Below are 14,675 nucleotides of genomic sequence, written 5' to 3'. Positions count from 1 at the left end.
TCCTTGTGTTGCACCACTCCATGCAGTGCATATTCATTTTAGTTAAAAAGAAAATGAATCCGTCTATTTCAGCAATGTGCCAGTGTCACTGTGGTGAAGTCGGCACAGTCATTCATTTAATGGCTTTGCCCGGATGTAAAATCAATCTACTTTCCTCCATGATAAATTCACAGATCCCCCTCTGTCCAGGGATATGTATTTGGAAAACTGATTGAGAATGTAAAGCAACAGCAGTCACACAGTGCATTATTACATCTGCATTCCTTGCTTAAAAATAGGCAATGTTAATTCACTGTGAAATACAGAAATGGACTGTTGTACTGTGCATAACAAGACAGTATGGACGGCAGCATGCGCCTCCATTTACAAACATAAAGAGTGCTCTCCTGTTTACAGAGTGCCTTGTGCATCTGCTCTAAGGATAGACCGATACATTGGCCGGCCGATTTATTGGGCCGATATTTGAGTTTTTTTTTTTTACTTGCATCGGCCGATACGCGCGTGGGTTCGCGGATTTATTTTTCCCTGGCATGATTTACAGACAGGCATCCACGGGCAGCTCTGTGTTGCCGGAAGACCCTGCAGCGCACATGCAGCGAATCCTACTGTGTACAGTAGTTGTTGTTTTATTTATGCTTCAGCTTAAATATTTGTTTATTTTATAAAGACATTACTGGAAGATTTAAGAGAACTGAACTCTTTTTTTTATTTGAATGTATGATAATAATAATAATAATATTCTACCTGTTCTACATCAACTTTCCATCTTGTTTTAGTATTTTTTACTGTTCAATAAATGTTTCTTATTTTAAACTTGAGACCTGTAATATTTGTTATCATTGTGTCATTTTTTTGATGTAAATTGAGGGAGCAAAAGCAGAATCGGCCCCAAATATCGGCTCAAGAAAATCGGCAGTCCATAATCGGTCATCGGCTAAGGGTGATGGAAAAAAATCGGTACCGGCATCGACCCTAAAAAATCCATATCGGTCTATCCCTAATCTGCTCATAACCTGACCCATGCTTAAAGGGATTTTTCAACCTGCTGTATCATAACAAAGGGGTAGTATGTGTAAATGAACTATGGTAAACTTCCCTCCATCTTACCAGTGCACAGATCAGCCAGATGATGCTCTTTGAAGGCTTTTGCGATCTGAGCATTGCTGATCAAACATGTTACTGCATTTCCTACTTTTTACCTAAAATGTTTTCAGAAACATTTTTTATCTTACTGTTTAGCTGAGCGTTTCTACCTCTTGAGAAAATGCAAACACCACAGCTATTTTCCTGTGGTTTCTATAGTCATGTAGCACCACTTTCACAAGTATTTGCATCAGTCTACTGCATAGACAACCCAGCTTTATGAAAAGACTGTCTTTCCAGAAGTCAAATACTAGTTTCATTTATTTCCCTAATTAAGACAAATAAATCCAGGTTCAGTAGGTCACAGTCGATGTACCATCTTTGCCTCATTTTGAGTCGTGTCTACTCTGTCTGTGTGCATCCCTTTTTTGTCTGTATCTTTGATTATGTGGATATAATAACAAAAAAATCAAGATATATAAGCTAGCGAGTAACTTTTTTGAATAATATTCTTGTGGCTCCTTGAAAGACATTTTGACTCTGACTGTTGAGTTGACAAATCGAATTAAAAGAACGTCCATTTCCATCAGGTTAGCTTTCAGGGATGTACTTACTGATGCATTTTTAAAGAATAATAACAACTCATTTACCCTCTGTTTTTGTGGGTTTGTCTGCCTTCATGCTCTCCCGTCTTTATATTGGCAGCTTTATCTAAGCTTCCCCACTGTTCAGTTTGAACTGTGTGTTGGTTGTGTGTTTGTGTGCCCTCTGAGAGCCTTGCCAGCTGAGTTGGTAGTAAACACCCCTGTGCTGTCCTTGTTTGACAGAGGTTAGAGAGATGCCAGGAAAGGACCTCCCCGCTTGTGTGTGTAAGCGTACGTATTCACATGCTTCGCTGTGTTTGTCTGTTTGCGGAGGCGTGTATTCCTAACAGGATTAGAATCACAGGAGAGTTTCTGAAATGTTTCAGCCTTTAGATGATTGAATTCCCGCCCTCCGTGTCTTTCAGTGGCAAAGCTTCTCCTGCGGTGCTGCCCCCCATTTGCCTCCCTAATTTATATTCTTCATCCTCTCTCAGGGTCTTTTGTATTTTGCCTCTCTGACAACCTTAACACCTGCATTACCATAAGTGCCAGATGCTTAATTTATAGTTGGATAGACATGTCAAATGGAGGTGTATGTGCATCTTTAAAACATAGGCTTTGTCTCCCAGAATATAAAGCTCATCTTTCAAAGCATTTCTATCCATATAGAGTTGTGTGACTTTGAGAATCAAATGTTGTGTGCCTCTAAAATGGGATTTATACGTCTGCATTGAATCGACACCCTACCTGTGGTGTAGGCTTATGAAGACAATAAAGCCCGCACAAAATCATATTTTAAGTCTTGAGTGGGATTTTTCCCAGCTTCATATGAGTAGAGGAAAAGTCTGTTGCTAGCTGCTAGGCTAATTCATGCAAAGGGAAATGTCATGGGCTTATGCTAATTATGTTAGCATGCAAGTGGGGTAAATGTGTCTAGAATAAGACAGTTGTTTTGCCGCTGAACCTTGTGAGTTAAATAGACCCGAACTTTGTAGTGTTACCTTTGTTGCTTTTGCTTTCTGGCACGATATGAGTAGTGGAAAAGTCTGTTAGCTACTAGGCTAATTTACGCAACTTACGCAAAACTAGATTTCATAGGCAAGGCAAGGCAATTTTATTTATATAGCACCATTCGTACACAAGGCAATTCAATGTGCTTTACAAGACAAATATGTTAAGATAAAACATTAAAGGAACAATAGATCATTAAAAACAAAAGCTAAAAGCAAGAAAAACAGTGCAGAAAATGCATTTGAAAAGCAAACATAAAGCAAAAGCAACAGCAGACAAATATAAAAACAATAGCTACAGATTATCCTAACAATAAGTTACGTATCTAGTTCACTGGTAAGCTGCAGTAAATAGTAATGTTTTAAGCCCTGATTTAAATGAGTTGACAGTTTCAGCCGACCTCAGATATTCTGGAAGTGTGTTCCACAGGCGGGGAGCATAGAAACTAAAGGCTGCTTCACCTTGTTTGGTTTTGATCCTGGGAACACTGAGTAAACCTGTTCCAGATGATCTGAGGGGTCTGGATGCTTCCTAACATACAAGTATATCAGAGATGTATTTAGGCCCGAGACCATTTAGTGCTTTATAGACAAGTAACAAGATTTTAAAGTCTATCCTTTGACACACAGGAAGCCAGTGCAGTGATTTAAGCACTGGTGTAATGTGCTCCACTCTCTTGGTGTTGGTGAGGACTCTGGCAGCAGTGTTCTGGACGAGCTGCAGTTGTCTGATTGATTTTTTACTCAGGCCTGTGAAGACACCATTACAATAGTCCAGCCTGCTGAAAATGAAAGCATGAACAAGTTTTTCTGTATCTTGTTTAGACAGAAATTCTTTTATTCTTGCTATGTTTTTAAGGTGGTAGTAGGCTGATTTAGTAATTGTCTTAATGTGACTATTGAAATTTAGGTCTGAGTGCAGAACTACACCAAGATTTCTGGCTTGATTTGTAGGTTTTAGTGTCATGGCGTCAAGGTGAGCACTGACTATTGATCTTTGTTCTTTGGGGCCAAAAACAACTATCTCAGTTTTTTTCTGTGTTTAGTTGTAGAAAATTCTGGCACATCCACGTATTGATTTCGTCAATGCACTTATTTAGTAGATATAGGGGACTGTAGTCATCTGGTGACACTGTTATGTAAAGTTGTGTGTCATCTGCATAAGTATGGTAGGAGATGTTATGATATTCCATAATCTGAGCAAGAGGGAGCATATAGATGTTGAACAGAAGAGGCCCAAGAATGGACCCTTGAGGAACTCCACGTGTAATCTTTGTTCGCACAGATTCATAATTGCCAAGTGACACAAAGAAATCCCTGTCTTGTAAATAAGATTTAAACCAATTTAGCACAGTGCCAGAAAGTCCCACAAACTTTTCTAGTCTGTCGAGCAGTATGTTATGGTCAGCTGTGTCGAATGCAGCTCTGAGGTCCAGTAATACCAGAACTGAAATCTTTGATGCATCACTGCTCAGATGAATGTCATTTAAAACTTTTACAAGTGCAGTCTCAGTGCTGTGATGTGCTCGAAATCCAGACTGAAAGGCATCAAAGGAATTGTTTTGCTCCAAGAAGGTGTTAAGTTGCTGAAAAACAACCTTTTCAATGAGCTTTCCTAAAAATGGTAGGTTTGATATGGGCCTGTAGTTATTTATTACTGAGGCATCCAGATTAGGCTTTTTTAATCATAGGCTTATGCTGATAATGTTAGCATGATGCATTTGTGGGAAAAGGTGTGTCCAGGGTAAGACAATTGTTTTGTCGGTGAACCTTGTGAATTATAATGGAACCAATGGATGTGATATTACATTTTGTTAAATGTAGCTTTTGTTTCTGGCTTCAGATGATTAAAGGAAAAGTCAGCTATTGGCTAGGCTACATTATGCTATGCAAAATATCATAGGCTTATGCTAATACTGTTAGCATGATGCAGGTCTGAGGAAAATGTGTCTAGCAAAAAAAAAAAGGTTTGTTGTGTACCTTATGAGTTATAATGGAGCCAAATTCTGTACTTTTGTTAAATGCTTTTGCAGTTGAACCATGTTTTATGTGTGTTATAGGTGTGCTACTTTAATCAGTCAACACAGTGACATAGAAACCCCACCGACAACTAGCATCCTGGCAGTGTTATTGCAGAGACTCCGCGTTGAGCCACACATACAACTCCTAATCTTCCTTTAATTTTAATATTTGTAGGAAACCAGAAGGTCACAGTTGAAATTAAGCTCTCTTTCTGTTGATGTGATCTGGACCCATTGCACCCGTGAAACATATCACATTTGTTGTAGCAGTAATTCAACCAGCAAATGAATTGCAAATGAAGGAGAGAAGTACACGAGCTGCGAGACTAAAGCCTGCATAAACACATGTCATTAAAATTGCTAAGTAGACACAATCAAGTATCGCCTAATGTGTTTATACCCACGTCTCCCTACCATCATGCACTCTTCCATTTCGAGCTGCTGGTAAGACACTCAGCGTGTGTGGGTGTCCTGACGCCTGGCTGACCTGAATTTACCTCAGGGAACATCGCACTCCCAGGGCAACAGTGGAAAAATATTGGCCACACACCAAATCCAGCGTGACATATATCACACCAAATCTGAGTGTTAGCAGCCTCCTTTGTGTTTAACTGGTCGGTCGGCTGGTTAATGAGTAAGCCCGCTGTGAACCTCTGGCCTCCGCAACAAGGAGACTCTGCCTCTCCCTACTTGTCAGTGTCTCTGGCATTACTGGTGTTGTCCAAACCCCCCCTCCATCTCTGTTTGCCTTTTTTTTTTGTCTTTCTTTCTTTGCCTGTCTCTGCCATGCAGGGCACCACATCACCACATCCAATCAGTCACTTTCCAAACAGCAAACTTTCTCTTGGTAAACTGCAGTGCGTCTGCCAAGCACTGTGGGGTGGTCAAGATGTTCCTTTGATGGTCTGTTGTTTTTTGTGGACTCCTGCCTTAATGATGCCATCCAGGGCTCAAACTTGGCTGGAGGCTGACTGGTTCAATCATGTTCCCGGCCTCAGAATAGCTGCTTTGACGGCCTGTGCCAAACTTTGACCAAACTGTGCCTATTCATGATTGGGCTTCGTGCTGCATACTTGGATGTCCTCACCACAAGGAGTGGTTCTCGGCAGTCCGCTCCTGGCTTGGGACTGGATGGACATTGGAGCACAGCCAAAGCCTAATTAATGGTGGTGGGTTAAAAGAGATGAAAGCCAAGTAAATCCCTTGGTTAGCTAAGCAGTCAGATTCATTCAGTTGCCTTTTTAAGCCCCTGTAGCCAAACTGTTGTTGTTGTCTGCGTTGCCACATTATGCGGTTATGTAATGCCGCTTCTGTGGTTGCAATTCAGGGTGCAATCACTGAAAATCCACTTCAAATATAGTTGTTTACAGCTTCCAGGAAAACAACCAGTGTTTAGTATGAGGTGCATGATCTGAGCACTATTTAATTTAGAGTCATCCGTGCCATCTCATTGGTCTCTTAAATTAGCAGTTACTGTACAGTGTGTATTTATTTGGTGTATTTATTCCTTTGATCTAAATATGTGCTTACCATTGTCAAGGTTTAAAGTTGAAATGTTTGGTAACAGATTTAGAAATTGCTGTATTAATAGACCAAAACATTCAAACAGTTTAACTAAAAGCAGATTCAGAGGAGGTTTCTGCAGCAGACCAATAAAATAGTGTATGGAGCTTTTATCCTGCATTCAGCCCACATGAACAAGGTCTCTATCACTTAAAAACAGCACATGGCATGCCTTTAAACCTAAACAAATAGCATCATTTGATGGAGCTAAATTTAAAGTCAGCTAAGTATGAATAGTGAGACAGCGTCTCTGTTGCTGCCAGACCGTCAGATCGTATGTGCGCGTATCGTGACCTCATTGCTCGAGGCCTGTCTCTCTTTGGCAGTCGTGGTTTTTCAGGCAGTCATGCTGTCTGTCCGTCTGTCTGCACAGTTGAGCGCTTCATGGGCAATCGGTCACCGTGGCAGCGAGTCAAAGGCATAATATGGGCCGAGGCATTCAGGGGTCAGTGTATTACTCCAGCAGTGACTGCAGTGACCCACAGAGCCAGGCTTCAGCCCTGGGTGACAAGAAACTGTAAAATACCAGCCATAGCAGTACATTTTCTGTCATGCTTTTGAGCAGTATTTCTATATTCTGCGTTTCTTTGTTCCCTGTGTGCTATTTTTAGGGTGCCACTATATACTGAAGAATAAAAATCTTTGTGCAAATAACTTGCTAGATATTGTAATCAAGATATGAAATGTGGTTTAGCCTATATTTTTTATCCTTTTATTGGGTTCAGAGGTAAATATTTGCTCTGTATATATAACTGCACAATTCTCCTTTTGTTGTATTAGCTCTGTCTTCTCTGTAGAGCATCCTGTGTGTGTTTGGAAGCTTGCAATGTGTTCATAAGATCAGATACTGGTGACGTAACACTCTTCATACTTCTGTCTCTGGGCTCAATGGAAACATCATGTTCCGTAACAAGTAGTAGACAAACACATACCTGAATGGAGTATGTTTAATATATAGTTTATACATGGACAGATTATGAGACGATTGGCCCCTGGGCACAGATATGCAAAAGGCCCCACATCCTCTTCCACATAGTAGCAAGACACGCAGACTTTTTTGTGGGTTTGCTTCTCTTTGTAGTCGTTAGGAATGTTTTTATGGTTTTATTCCCCTTTGAGCCAGTTTTGTTTCTCTTTGTAATTGTTTTGTGTCCGTTTGTATAAATGTCATTTTGTTTCTCTTTTAGGTCATTTTGTGTTTCTTTGTGGTTGTTTTGTATCTCTCTGTAGGCATTTGGTGGTTGTTTTGTCCATTTTTGTAGGGTTTTTTTTTTTTTTTGGTGTCTCAGTGGTTCCTTTGCATCTCTCTCTAGTCTTTTTGTGTATTCACGCTGTTGTTTTTTGTGTCTTTGGTTTTTTTCTGTCTCTTTCAGTTATTTTGTGTGCTTTTTGGTAATTTTGTGTCACTTTGTAGTCATTTTGTGATTCCTTTTGTGCCTCATTGTGGTACATTTGTGTGTCTTTTCTGAGGTCATTTTGTGTGTATTTTAGTGTATTTGTGTCTTATTGTAGTTGTTTTGTGATTGTTTTGGCCATTTTTATAGTTTTTGTGTCTCTTTGCTGTTTCTTTGCATCTCTTTCTGGTCTTTTTGTGTATTTTCATGGTTGTTTTGTGTCTCTTTGTAGTCATTTTGTGATTGTTTTGCCTACTTTTGTTGTTATGTTGTGTGTCTTTGCAGTTTCTTTGCATCTCTTTGTGTTTTTTTTGTGTATTCTTGTTTTTTCTCTCCTTGTAGTCATTTCATGTCTGTTTGGGGTACTTTTTGTGTGTTTTTGGTAATTATGTGTCTCTTTGTAGGTCCTTTGCATCTCCTTGTGGTCTCTTTGTGTATCCCTGTGGTTGTTTTATGTCTGTTTGTAGTTATTTGGTGTCTTTTGATGTCATTTGTGTATCCTGGTGGTCTCTTTGTTGTCATTTTGTGGTTGTTTGGAGCACATTTGTAGTTATTTTGTGTCTCTTGGCATTCCTTGCATTTCTTCGTGATCATTTTGTGTATTCCTGTGGTGGTTTTGTGTCTATTTGTAGTTGATTTGTCATTGTTTTGCTTGTTTTTGTAGTTCTTTTGTGTCTCTTTGCAGTTCCTTTTCATCTCTTTCATGTCTTTTTGTGCCTCTTTGTGGTCATTTTGTGTCACTTCCTGGTCAGTAGGTGTTGACTTGAGTCACATTTGCAGGTGAAGGCCCAGGGGCCCCCTGACATTCTGGGCCCCTGGGCCTGTGCCTGGTAGGTTTAGTAATGTATCCATGTAGTTATGTGTGTATATAAAGTTTTCGTGTGTGTGTTCGTTCAGTTTGCTCCTCTATAATGAAAGGCACATATTTTGCATGGTTTGTATTTTATGACATTTATAATCATATAAGTCAGTTAAAACAATGACAGTGATATAGTGTTAAAATGTGTTTTAATTTAAGTAATAAAGTAGCTCTTTTTTAAGAAAGTAGTCTTACTAGAAATGTTGCACAGGAGGATTTTTTTTCAGACCACCTCATTACAGATTTCACATTCACACACAACATTTGAGCCGCCTGTTTTTCATCTTTATAAAATCTCTTCAGGCACCGCTTGTATTCCAAGGTTTCCTGTTTCACACCACGAGTGCCCGATGTGCAGCACACATCCAGATGTTGGTCATTCACTCTGTTGCTGTCTGAGAGGCGTCTTTAAAAGAAAAATATTGTACTGCGGGAACAGTGTGTTGTGTTAGGCTTAGGGCATTCTCCTTTGTGTGTTGAAAGAAGCCTTTTCACAACAACAATTTAAACTGGAGCAACCAGACTAACAGCAGCTGCTTAGTTCGGGTAGATCTCAGAGGGCTTTGAGATACCAGCCATAGGAGACTCGCTCCTCACTGTGATTTATAATTGAAATTTTAGAAAGCCAATAGACTGAGGTGCTGCTGTTTATAAGACTAACTTGGTCTTTCCTCTATATTCATCCACTCATGGCCCACCACAGGTGAACTGTCAGTACTTGGTGCATAATATTGCCTTATTTATCACTGCTGCGCAGCAGTTATGTGGCCACAGTATGTTAACAGCTGCACTGTTCTGTGATTTGCTGCAGTATGCTGATGTCTATGTAAAGCTACAGGATTACTTTACACGAATTCAGCACATCCATCATTCTTCCCAGTAGCAGCATTTGAAGATCCTGTGAATTGTTTTTAGCTTCTGTACTGTGACATATTTCATAGTGAAACAGAATATTTGAGCGATGTACTGTAATGTGGGATGTAGGAGACTAAAAAGTGGGCAGGCTTAAGAGTTAAGCACGATATGGAGCTACAGCATAGTCCACTGCTAAGCAGACTGTTGGCTCCACACACACCTGCCTCAGTGTTAGATCAGGAGAAAGATGAAGGAGAGATGAATGAATTGGACCTGTGCCACATTGTTTTGGAAATGAAGACTGAAGTTTTGCATGCTGATATGATATCCAAACAACCATCTCCTCCTATCGCTGACCAGTAACGTGTGGTTTTATGTAGCTGGTGTGGCAAGCTAGTTGCTCAAAGTCTAATTTGATTTGATGAACTTTTGTAAATGCCCCTGAGTGCAGGATGAGTATCAAACTTTTGAAACATTTTAACTGGTTTTACAGGGATTTTGATGTAAAAAATAATCTAATACTGATTTTTTTTTTTAAACATATATTTGGTATATTACAAGAGACAAATATTCGATTAACACAGGGACACAGAATTAAAGGCAGTGTCTGTGATGTCACACTGATGACACTTTCACCAAACGCTGAGTTTCTTCTTATCTGGAGCGTCCACTCCAGAAACTTTTCTTGTACGCTTCTTAGGATTTTCTACTGTGGCTTCTGCCATACTCTTAGCTGTTGCTCCATCTCTCCCCCCTTCCTACCCCATTTAGCTCTGTCCCCTTGACCTAAAATGCAACACTTCCTGTGCTTTACTGTTGGAAAGTGGCCACAGAGACCAGAAACTACAACTCTGGTTTACTGTGATATACTGAGAGCTTTCCTTAGTGGCGACAGGTTTAATCAGCAAAGTGTGAACTCGTTTGGCAAGGGCTTGAATGTAACAGATGTTTATACAGTATGTAAGTAAAAGTTCCTCAGTCTAGCTTTAAATTATTGAAAAAGATGAAATACTCCTTTATGTCTGGGATTGCAATTTATTTTAAATCCAGTAGAGATAGATGTAAATCTGTTGCGATCTGTAATAAATAATGAGTGTTGTGAATATAAGATTACAAAGTAATGTGATTCTCTCAGACATGTGGAAGTGGCATGCAAACCCAGGAGTTCCCGCAGGATCCTCTCATCTAGTCAAACCTAAAAGAGTCACTATAAACAGTATGTCTAATCCTTTCTGCACCACTGTTCCACTCTGCCTGCAGTCTCTGCTCCTGCAGCATGAATAAGGCAGAAGGCACTTAAACATCCAACACCCGCCGCATCAGCCATATAAAGAGACAGCAGACATGACAGGCCTTTTCTGTGTGCGGAGCTCAGGAGATGTATGGTTCATGTAACCTGGGATGGAAATATTTGGAGCTTACATTACAGCTACTTCACCTAGTTTTGAAAGCTAACTTTGTTTCACTGCTGACAAGTAGCACTTTTTTCTCTTAAAGCCACAATCCATCCTCAAACTAAGTTTATTCGAAGTTACAAGAACTGCTTTCCTACAAGTGTGGATCATAACTTCATTTACCCAATTTCCTTCGTTATGCCTCCAGATCGGCGATAGCTGAGGCCAGAGGCATTGTCTTTTCTGGGTTGTCTGTTCCCCCTACATCCATACATCTGTACAGCCATAACAGTCAGAAACAAAACATGTGACAAAATATCAGTCTGAGACATTACAAGGGGATTTCATGCAAAAATGTTATTGTCATATTTTGATCTTTGGGGAGCATTGTTATTATCCAATGTCACACAAAAATCTGGACACGTTCTCAGATTCATTGTGACCTGAACGATAACACACTTTAAGGGTTATTTCTGTGGTCTAAGACAAAATTGTGATGTCATCCTGTATGAAGTCTGGAGCTCAACTGATTGAACTTTTCTTGGCCATAAATATAACATATTATAATTCTTCATTTAGGTGGTGTTCCCCTTTAAAGCTCCTCCAGAAATAATTAATACCTTCAGTTCTTTCCTGTGTGCATAGTGTTAACAGAGTGTGCTGTGTGACACCGTGTGTGTCGACCCACGCATGTGTTTACTCTCACTAGATAACACACACTGAGGAGGTGAGATCAGTTACAACCTGATTATACTTGGAGTGTTAATGGAGTTGCCTGTTGATGAAAAATCTGAGACTTGTTTGCAGCTGTCTGTTTTTGTTCTTTTTAAATGTATTCAAATTCATTTTGCATTTGCATTGGCATGAGTACAATCTATTAATGTAAGGAATTTATGCGTATGTGTGTGTGCTAGTCAATTGTTCATTATGAGAGATTCTGATATCTCTTTTATTCCATCCTCTGTTGCAGTCATCCTGACAGACGAGGAGGTCCAGAGGAAGAAGGATATGATATTAAAGAGGAAAGAGGAGGAGGCAGCCCGGGAGGCGATGAGGCCACGTCTGAATGAGGAGCAGGCCCGGATCATCTCCAGTCTGGTGGAAGCTCACCACAAGACCTATGATGCCTCCTATTCCGACTTCTCCCGCTTCAGGGTTAGTTCAGTACACAGTTTCTCCTCTTACCAAAACCACGTTCAAGTTATTATCTGTGTAGCCAAAATCACTTTGTTGTTCACCATAAATACGGGTGGAGCAGGTCATGATGTCATGCAAAAGATGGGAGGGTTCCCTAACACGCGGCAACAGGCTGTAATAGGACATTTTCCAGTAAAAAACAAATTGATACAGAAGCAAGACAAGTTAGATACAGCACAGTATACTTGCATTATATGCTTTTTCAAGTTAGTGGCCAGCCACAACAGAAACTAAATTCCTTAGAAGTTAAATGCTAAAGAACTGATCAAACAAACAAAATGTAATAATAGAATATGGATACCATCTGCTCTGGTTCACCACAACACTACAGACCTTGGCATTCTCTCCTTTAGTTTGTACCCATGGCTGTAATTGGCTAAAGTAGGCTACAATTATACCTAAAACAGCAGGAAAGGCTGCCACTTCTTCCTGTTGGATTCTCAGCAGGGGGGAGAATATGTAACTGTACTTAACTACTTTATACCAGGGCCACTGAGAATTCTTAATATTGTTTGGCTGGATTTACATTAGTCATTACCCAGTATAATGGGACACCTTTGATGTTTGTAGTTTTAAATGAATGCAGCAGTATTATATTGGAGGGCAAAGACAGCACCAGAGAAGCTAAAAGATCTTGAAGCTAGCCTCATTTGTGTGTTTGGTGTTTCTATGAATCTGGGCATCCAAACCAACAGACTATAGGAAGAGAATTAAAGGCATATTTCACCTACAAAATGATCATTTGCACAGTGTATCAATCACTCACTCCATGTTGCATCCATGAGGTTTTGCTGGCATGCCTCCACATTGAAAAAAAACGAAGAAAATCCATATCAAAACATCTGTTTACAAACTCTCAACAATCCTTGCAGTGTAATCCAAGTCTCATGTGCAGTCGTACACTCAGTACTTTCTAAACACATGCATTTAACAATTCCTCATAAACATGCATGGATAAGGTTAAGGATAAGGTGTGCTTTTGAACTTTGCTATGGAATACACAAGTTCAAATGCAGGCGCTTTCCCAGGCATGCTATGCTGGGCTTTATATTTTATTTTGCTTTAAAATTCACTACTAACATTATGGCTGCACGGTGGTGCAGTGGTTAGCACTGTTGCCCCACAGCAAGAGGGTTCCGGGTTGGATTTCCAGCTTCCTCCCACAGTCCAAAGACATGCAGGTTAGTTTAATTGGGGATTCTAAATCGCCTGTGAGTGTGAGTAGTTGTCGTTCTCTACATGTCAGCCCTGTACCCCGCTTCTCACCCAGTGTCAGCTGGGATCGGCTCCAGCCTCCCTGCGACCCTTAACAAGATAAGCGGTTACAGATGATGAATAAATAAGTGAATGAATGGTGATAATGTTATATAAATATCACAGGTTCTGGCCAACGGGTCAGTGAGTGACAAAGCAGCGATCCCAGTAAGTTATGAATACTTAGGCCTACAGAAACATTGCACGCAGTCGCCCATCTTACACCTTCTCTTCCCCTCTCTCTGTCTCTCTCTCTCTCAAACACACACACCTTGGAGAGCACTGCATCGCTCAGTCCTAACTATCTCTGACCTCTGTCTTAGTCTCTAGTCCTGATAATTGTGCTATTGTTATGCTTGAAGTTGGGAGTTGGTGGGTTGGGTCGGTTTGGGAGGTCGATTAACACATGTTTTTGTCCCTTCATTAGCAACAGTGAAGTTGATAGTCTGAAGTGAAAAGGAGATAGACTTGAGGCATAAAAATTCACATTTTTGCAGCCTGTGCAGACAGTAGCACTCTTTGTTTGTCAGGATTTTAAAACTGCTGGTTCGGCCTTTTGAACCCCTTCCTGTTTAGCTAGAGGTTGCCTAGCAACACAAATATTCTGAGGTTCAGGAACTGTATTTTATGTTTCAAACAGAAAGATCAAAATAAATTATGTGAGTGAATTAACAACTGATTTGATTATTATGTCATTTTGTTGGTAAGTGGCTATGGGCGTATTACGATAATAAGTATGTAATATATACTTAAGAGTGCAGTCATGTCTAAATTTTGGTTTCTTTGGTCGAGACCATTGTATAAAAAAACTTCTGTTGCATTTTTGTGTACTTCACTGTTCTCTTTATAATTTATCTTCTCTGATCTTCACATCAGTTAAGATCACACGAGACACTTACACAGTTAGTGACAGCCAGATTTATTAATGTGTGGTGTTAAATAGCTTTACTGTGTGTGGGATTCAACACCGCTCCTTTGATCTCCAGATAGCTTTAAATAATATCGGTAACCACAGTCATATTTACTTCAGACCAGCATGTCAGCCACCGTCGCCTGTGTGTGTTTTCAATTTACTCGACACCCGTAACATGAGTCACCAAAGGCGTGATCCGCCCGACACCGGCGTCGTATTTTCTTCCCCCACGTCATGAACTTGATACTTTCAGATGACGTTCTCTCTGCGGACCACAACAAGTGGGTCGTCGGAGTGAATGAGATTGAGGATGCAGATTGGATGGAATGTCTGAGAATGTCTCGAAACACATTTTCCCTTTGTCTGTGATTTATTATTGTCAAGTGTGATTCTAGGACACACTGTGCAGACGGCCACAAGCACCCACATGTTGAGTTGTGGGTGTCACTTTGAACTCGCGAGTGTAAACCTTATAAGGATACTTTACTACTTACTACTTACTTTGGATATGCACAGTTGTGACGATAGCAACAAACTTTAAACTTCAA

The 14,675-nt window shown here is 40.2% G+C and overlaps 1 protein-coding gene across 5 annotated transcripts in view; it reads left to right on the top strand.

The window, feature by feature from the left end:
• Positions 1–14,675, top strand: part of LOC117257793 (vitamin D3 receptor A) — a 106,371-nt gene that overhangs the window by 69,264 nt on the left and 22,432 nt on the right. For all 5 annotated transcript variants that reach the window (XM_033628116.2, XM_078170229.1, XM_078170230.1 and 2 more), the window contains one exon: positions 11,734–11,918. In XM_033628116.2, coding sequence (XP_033484007.2) covers positions 11,734–11,918 — 185 coding nt within the window. The remainder of the gene's footprint in view (positions 1–11,733; positions 11,919–14,675) is intronic.

This window comes from Epinephelus lanceolatus, chromosome 8 (assembly GCF_041903045.1).
Source record: "Epinephelus lanceolatus isolate andai-2023 chromosome 8, ASM4190304v1, whole genome shotgun sequence".
NCBI lineage: Eukaryota > Metazoa > Chordata > Actinopteri > Perciformes > Serranidae > Epinephelus > Epinephelus lanceolatus.
This window is presented reverse-complemented; position numbering and strand designations above follow the sequence as displayed.